This window comes from Nannospalax galili, unplaced genomic scaffold (assembly GCF_000622305.1).
Source record: "Nannospalax galili isolate Female #2095 unplaced genomic scaffold, S.galili_v1.0 scaffold111, whole genome shotgun sequence".
In the NCBI taxonomy this organism is placed as follows: Eukaryota; Metazoa; Chordata; class Mammalia; order Rodentia; family Spalacidae; genus Nannospalax; species Nannospalax galili.
Window position 1 is genome coordinate 1,036,432 of NW_008330487.1, and position 7,944 is coordinate 1,044,375.

Sequence of the window (7,944 nt, forward strand, 5' to 3'; positions counted from 1 at the left end):
ATATATAGTTTGTTTTTGAGACAGGATCTCATCATGTAGCCCTGGCTGGCCTGGAACTCAATATGTAGACCAGTCTGGCTTTGAACTCACAGAGATCTGCCTGCCTCTGCATCCCCATTGCTGAGATTAAAGGTGTACCCCACCATGCCTTGCTATTTATTATTTTTATGTGTATGAGTGCATTGCCTGCGTGTACGTAATTACACCCATGTGGTGTAGTGCCTTTGAAGAGGGTGTTGAATCCCTGGAACTGGAGTTAAAGATGGTTGTTAGCCACCATGTGGATGCTGGGAACTGAACCTGAGTCCTCTGCGAGAGCTGCCAGTGCTCTTAAGCAGAATCATCTCTCCAGTCCCTGTTTTATTTTTAGTTATGTGTATGTGTCGTAGGTGGTGGAGGTCAGTCAGTTCTACTTCTTCCCCTCTCTCAAAGGGAAAATTAGCTAGGCTGTGTTTAGTTCTTTTGTTTTGTTTGGTTTTTGTTTTTGTTTTATTTATTTCTTTTTTTCTTTTTGAGACAGGGTCTCTCTGTAGCCCCAGCTGTCCTGGAACTCACCATGTAGACCAGGCTGGCCTTGAACTCACAGAGATCCATCTGCCTCTGCCTCCCAAGTGCTGGGATTAAAGGTGTGCGCCACCACGCCCAGCTTTATTTATTAATTTTTTAAGAGGGTCTCCCTGTCGCCCCAGCTGGCCTGGAACTCACAGACATCTACCTGCCTCTGCTTCCCGAATGCTGGGACTAAAGGTGTGTGCCACCGCGCCTGCTTATTTTTAGTTCTTTTGCATTTGCTTACTTCAAGTGTATGCTTCAGTGTTACATTTGAATAACAGAAGCATGGGGTCAGGGTGCTGTTTGTGTTCAGGCTGGCCCTGAACTGAGTTCAGCTGATTTTCCTGCCTCAGCCTCCTGAGTTGCAGGGACTACAGAAAAGAATGATTTTTATTAATATTTAGATATAAATTGTAAACAGTTTATTGCCTAGCTGTTCCAAATAATAGGCTTTAAATTTAAAGAAAAGTAGCTTTCTCCAGAGCTAAATGTAACAAGCAGAAACACTGACAGGTACATAAACTGTGTGATGGTGCACACTTGTCCCAGCACTCAGGGCAAAAGGATCACCTAAACCTGAGACCAGCCAGATCTAGCAGTTCTAGGTTAGCCTGAACTGCATGGAAAGACCCTATCTCAGAAACCTCTTGAGCACCATCCATTCTTCCCCCCACCCCCCAAAAAAATATCAGGGAAACAAAATAATTGTGTATTTGTGTGACTGGCACAGACTTTGAGTCCTAGCTCCTAGAGTGATTGGGAAGATCTTTTTGTTGGGGTTTGGCTTAAATGGAACATTGGGATTTGAAGCCTGATAGCGTGTCTCCCATAGCACAGTCATCCTCAGCATTTTGAGAGGCCTTAGACTATAAAGCCAGACTATAGTTTTCTGTGGGTGATGTTTTGGAAGGGAATTCAAGCTAAATCCAATTGCTCTTATATGTCAAAATGGCTCTTGACACAAGGGCCCTTGAGTACCAAGCTTCCTCAAACCTTCAGTGTCTCATCCTCTGCTCTGTTCTTTCTCCATCAGTCCTCTCAGCGTCCAGTGACAAGAGGCTGTATATGGGGGAGATTCAGTGAGGATATGGCATGGAAGACTGCAAGGCCTCAGACCTTGACTCAGACTGAGTAACTGCTGACATCAAGTGTGCCCAGGCAGGTTGACCTCCCTTCCAAGGACCATCATCAGCAAGCAGTTGGAGGTAGTGACCATATTACAACAGCCACTTGGATCCCATTCACCAGGATGACTGAGGCAGGCTCTCACAGGCCTCCAATACCATCTGCCAGATTTCAAGGATTGATTTCTCCTTTAAGAAAAACAATAAGGTATCTTCAGAGCCACAAATGTTGGGTTAGTTTGAGGCCTCCTGGTTTTTAATCTAGGCCGAAGGCATGAAATAGCAACTGAAATTTGCTTGTTGGGTTTGTTTTTTAATTTCTAATTCGGTAACAGACTTGTATGATATTTTCTTTCTGTGTTTCTCTGAGTCATTTTTTTATTAAAAGCCAAATAGATGCCTTTTTAAAAGAGCCTTGTGGATTAGATTTATTACTGTCTTTTCTGTGAGACTTGATGTGTCCAATAGATATAATCAGTTTACACTTCTTGAAGCTGTTGGCCTGGGGGGTTCCCCCCCTTTCTGTGTTTATCAGTAACAAATAGTTGTCTGTGGCTAGAAGCAGAGCCGCTAAGAGGTGATAAATATAAGATCTAAAAGAGCCTTGCTCTTGTACACTTGCATAGTCTAATGAGCAGGCTCTGTGTCTGCTCTCTCTCCTGTGCTGAGCACTTTTTTGAGCAACAGTCCCTGTACAGGGCTCCTGGAATGAGCAGGTTGCAGCAGCACCTCCTGGTAGACATGGCATTGGCCAGAATGCTACTTCCCATGCAGCTCAAGTAGAAGAGGAGGGTGTTTGGGTAGAATTTGGCCATGGCATTTTCTGAGCCTTTTTATGATTCTGTTTACTTGTCTGCCGTTTTGTGCTGATAGACATTAAGAAATACAGTTATTTGCCTTCTTCCACTAAGTCAGGTTCCTGTCTCCTTGGGCTCTCTGACTTTGTCCAGCACACAAACAAGCAGTAATGAATCCATCTGGCACCGGAAATAGAATGTGTTTTTTTAAACTTCCTCTTTTCAACCAGTTCTGACCATGTTTGGCATTATACCTCGAGCTTACAAACTTGAATTGTATACTTACTGTAAAGAGAAGGTGCTACCCTGTGTTTGGAGCAAAGTCATCCAACAGACACAATCCCTGTTGTGAGAGTCATCATTGCTGAGGAGAGCCAAAAAAAGATGGTGTCCTTGCCATCTTGAGAAATGTATAAACCAGTAGAAAAGATTGTTTCAAATAAATTACTTTTTTAGGCGAGCACATGCCAGAGATTTATTTAACTTATTAATGAAGGAACCAGCAGGATGGTTAAGCTCTCAAAGCAATTACTTCTAATACAGTGAATGAAGTTTGAATAAAGTACACTGGAAACACAGGGGGGAGCAAGTTATTGTGCCTGGGAGAGACACAGACATTTCACAGATGCTGCGGTTATGCTTCAATTGGGACAGGGAAAATGAGTAGGGCTTGCTGGGTGGATTTAAAAAAAAAGAAAACTGCCTGCTCCAAAAACAGCAGACGGGCCTGGGGTTGTGGTGTAGTTCATGGATCTAAGAACCCAAGTGTGATCAGAGACAGGAAGAGCAAACTGAAGTTGCAGAGTAAGTAGCCATGTCCTGGAGAGTTTGACCTTCAGCTACCTGATCCTGTAGGTTGAGGTTGCCACAGAAACCTTAGTTTGGGTCTAAAGGTTCTCTGACCAGAAACGTTTGGAAAAGACTGTTAAACAGCATGCAACTGGTTTCATTACTTGGAGCCTTAAGCATACAGAGTACTATGAGAGCAGGCAGACATGGTGGTACACACCTATACACCTATAATCACAGCGCTCCTACAGCAAGAGGAGAGACAGACAGAATTCGCTAGAAGCTCACAGCTAGTCCAAAGGACTCTGGCAGGCAGAAACAAGAGACCTGCCTCAGTATAACAAGGTATGAGAAGGGAACCAGCTCCCAAAAGTTGTCTTCTGGCCTCCATGTACATGACCTCCCATGCATACACTTACACTCACATGTATTATACACACACAACTTTTTTAATTTCCGAAGGGATTGGTGACTCAGACTTCTGGCCTGAGTACTAATTAATTACATATATGGCCCTGACCTTCAGTAAAACTGTGGCCCCAAATGGCAAACAATTTAAGTCTTTGTGCCTCCACAGAACTTAACCCCTTTTGTTGGTGTGTGTGTGTGTGTGTGTGTGTGTGTGTGTGTGTGTGTGTGTGTTTTGTTTTTGAGACAGGGTCTCTCTGTAGCTCCAGCTGGCCTGAACTTGGTGTGTAGACCAGGTTTAAATTTATATGTGTATGTATGTCTGCCTGCTTGTACTGTATGTGCACCACATGCGTGCAGTGGCTCAGAGGCCAGAAGAGGGGGATTGGATCCCATGGAACTGGGATCACACATCAGTTGTGGGTCACCTGATAGAGATGCTGGGATCTGAACTCCAGTCTTCTCTAAAAGCAGCAAGTGTCCTTTTTTTTTTTTTTTAATATTTTATTATTTTTATTTTTTGTGTATGAGTGTATTGCCTGCATGTGTGTTAGTGCACCCCGTTGTACAATGCCCGTGGAGGTCAGAGGAGAGCATTGAATTCCCCTGGAACTGGAGTTACAGACTGTTAGCCACCATGTGGGTGCTAGGAATCAAACCCAGGTCCTCTGCAAGAGCAGTCAGTGCCCTTAACCACTGAGCCATCTCTCCAGCCTGCAAGTGCCCTTTAAAAAAAAAAAAATTATGCTGGGTGTGGTGGTGCACACCTTTAACCCAGCACTTGGGAGGCAGAGGCAGGCGGATCTCTGTGAGTTCGAGGCCAGCCTGTTCTACATAGTGAGTTCCAGGTAAGCTGGGGCTTTTTGTCTCAAAAAGACCAAAAAAAAAAAAATTATGTGTATAAGTATTTTGCCTGCATGTATTTGGTGGTGAGTTTTGTTTTAATCCTTTATAAGCACCAGATCCACAAGCCTGTTTGTCCAGCTCCATCTACCCACCTGATCTTAATTGGCTTGGAATAAAGGACTTCAGTTTTGACATTGTACTTTAAAAAATAATTGTTAGTGTCTGTGCAAGCATGATGCATGTGTGTGAGCACCTGCCATGGCGCTCGCGTGGAAATCAGAGGACAACTTTGTGGAGTGGGTATTCTCTATCAAACGAGTCACCAGGCTTGTGCAACAAGCACCTTTACCCACTGAGCCAACTTACCAGCCCAGCACTGCACTTTTACTTTTTTTCTTACACATTTCTATTGTGTGTACATGTGTGGGTACACACAAGAGGCAGTCAGAGGACAACTTGAGAGTTGGTTCTCTCCCACCATGTAGATCCTGGGATTAGACTCAGGTCGTCAATCCAGCTTGATGGTAAGCACTTTTACCCAATGAGCCATCTTGCTGACCCCAAAACTACTCTTTTAAAAGTCTCCCAGTCCTTGAGTTGGTGATGACTGGAAGGAATGAGGTCCTAAAGACTTGAGCTATTATCTAACCTAAGCCCCTACAGTCCTTCCTAGGTCCTTATTCACGGATCCGGGTAGGAGCCATTAGCAGGAAATGGCAGCATCACTTAGGACTTGAAGAGAATAGAAGCCCCAGCCTGGGGAATAAAGATTTAAGCATAAAACATCTCCAGGGGGTGCAAATTGTCTCCTCACTTTGGGAGAGATGGACTGCTCCCAAATGAGTAACACCATCTCTGGTTTTCAGTTAATTTCCCTTGATGACTTCTGTCTCTCACATGTATGTTGCTGGCACTTAAACAGCCAAACTTCTTTTTCACTGGGTGGTTTCTTTGTGCTCTGAATTGTGAGGGAGTTGGATTTTCAGGTCATTTTTTTCCTGGCCCCCTGATGTAATATTTATGCTAGCCTGTAACCCCAGTCCCAACTGTGGACTCAGTGGTAAAATACTCACCTAGCATACCCAAAACTCTGAGTTCAGTCACCTCTATAGACCACATAAAAATATAAAAATAAATAAATATCACTGTTCTAAAGCAGGTTTTCTCAACAGCATCATGATGACTTTTTGGAGCAAGAAATACTTCCTGTATCCCTGGTCTCTACAGACTAGATATCTTCAGCACTCACCAACTATCTCCAGGCATCTTAAAATGTCTGATGAAACTGACCCAGGTTAAGGAGTAATGAAAGCATATAGGTGAGTTTCAGAGTAGAGTGAGAAAAGTCCTGAAGCCTAGGTGTCTGGTCTAACCCAGGATGGGTTGCAGAGGGCAGGGTTTCACCCAGGATGCTTGGGTGGAGGGCATGGGGCTTCACTTGGCCCCACAGGAGGAAAGGCTGCCATGTTAAATACCACCCCACCCTACCCGGACTTAGCCTGGGACATTAGCTGTCAAGCCCCAAAGTCTTCTGATTTGTTTTGGGGGTTTTGGTGCTGGGGATCAGACCCAGGACCTGTGTTCTACCACTGAGCTCCAGCCACAGAGTCTACAACCAAAATCTCTTGAAAGGAACAATTCTGTCTTAACCCAAATTGCCTGACTTTTCCCTAAGTCTCAAAAGCCCCTAGCCCAAAGTGCTGAGTTTTTTTTTTTTTTTTGGTCTTTTTGAGACAGGGTCTCCCCGTAGCCCCAGCTGGCCTGGAACTCACTATGTAGACCAGGCTGACCTTGAACTCACAGAGATCCACCTGCTTCTGCCTCCCAAGTGCTAGGATTAAAGGCCTTTGAGTTCTTTTACCTAAGTTTCTCCCCCTTTGAGATGTTAATAAGCAGCAGACTCCAGGCCTGTGGGTTAACAAATACTCCAGTTTTGTTAAGAAGCAACTCTGACAAGAAGACAGTCACCTGTCTTCTTTTTCTTTTTGAGAGGTCTCCCTGTAACCCCAGCTGGCCTGGAACTCACTATGGAGACCAGGATGGCCCTAATCTCACAGAGATCTGCCTACCTCTGCCTCCTGAGTGCTGAGATTAAAGGTGTGTGCCACCACGCCCAGCTGTCACCTGTCTTTTCTAGCTAACCTAGGTCCAGTCCCTCGACAAGATTAGTCTCGCCTTCAAAGTCACAGCTCTGTTATCTGTTTACTTGGAACAACAGGTGACTATACCTCACCTACAGGAGCTCATCTCTGACTAGCAGATGACTGGATCTCTCCCTGAAATATCTGAGGACTTAACATCTCCAGGGATTCACCTCTCTCTCCTGAAAGGGTCTACTGCCTTTGTACAACTAGAGGAGCCAGGGGAGGGAAGACAGCACCATTGGGTTGGTTTGTAAATAAACTGTTCAGGGGGTTAAGAATAGATGGGACTATGAACATTTATTCTCAGAGTGGGGTTTCCTTGGCCAGCAACATCAGCATCACTTAGAACATGCTAAAAATGCAAATTCTAGAGCCCCAGTGAGACGAGACTTAGAGGCTGATGGCAGAGCCAACTGTAGAGCTCTTGCCTAGCATAGCAGGGCTGGGTTAGGTGTCTAGCACAGCAAGAAAGGAAAAAAAAAAGGAAGAAAAACTTGTGGGGAGGGAGATGTTCAATAATCTGTTTGGACAAGTCTTGTAGGTAATTTTTTATTTTGTAATGTGTATGAGTGTTTTGCCTGCATGTATGCAAGTGTACCACGTACATACAATGTCTACAGAGGCCAAAAGGGCATCGGATCCCCTGGAACTGGAGTTACAGATGGTTGTGAGCCACTATGTGTTCAGAGGAACTGAACCCAGATCCTCTGCAAGAGAGGCCAGTGCTCTTACCCACTGAGCAATCATCTCTCCAGATCTGTCCGGGAAACCTTTTGTTGTTGTAGTGCTAGTGATTGAACTCAGGGCCTCACACATACTAGGCAAGCATTCTGCCACAATACTCCTCCCAGCTCATACCATCCAGGTGAACCTGATACATGTTTGAGAAGCATTGTGTTCAGAAAGTACCCATCTATGCTGGATAGCTTTAGTGTCAACTTGACACACCTGGGTTGAGGGAGCCTCAATTAGGGAATTGCCTCTATTGGACTGGCCTGTGGCCATGTCTGAAGGGCATCTTCTTGATGAGTGATGTGGGAGGGCCCAGCCCACTGTGGGTGGTGCCACCCCTGGGCAGGTGGGCCTGTGTTGCATAAGAAAGCAGGCTGAGCAGGGGCCAGGGGAGCAAGCCAGTAAACAGCATTCCTTCCAGGATCCTGCCCTGAGTTCCTACCTTGGGCTCCCTGATGAACTGTGACCTGGGAGATGTAAGCTGAATAAACCCTTTCCTCCCCAAGTTGGTAGTGGTCAGAGTATTTTGTCACAGCAATGAAGAAACAAACT

At 45.1% G+C, this 7,944-nt stretch overlaps 1 protein-coding gene across 1 annotated transcript in view; it reads left to right on the forward strand.

The window, feature by feature from the left end:
• Snrnp40 (small nuclear ribonucleoprotein U5 subunit 40) overlaps positions 1-2,089 on the forward strand; it is a 33,093-nt gene extending 31,004 nt beyond the window's left edge. The window contains exon 10 of the mRNA XM_008848264.3: positions 1,586-2,089. Within this exon, the coding sequence (XP_008846486.1) occupies positions 1,586-1,635 (50 nt within the window). The 3' untranslated portion in view covers positions 1,636-2,089. The remainder of the gene's footprint in view (positions 1-1,585) is intronic.
• The last annotated feature ends 5,855 nt before the right edge of the window (positions 2,090-7,944 follow it).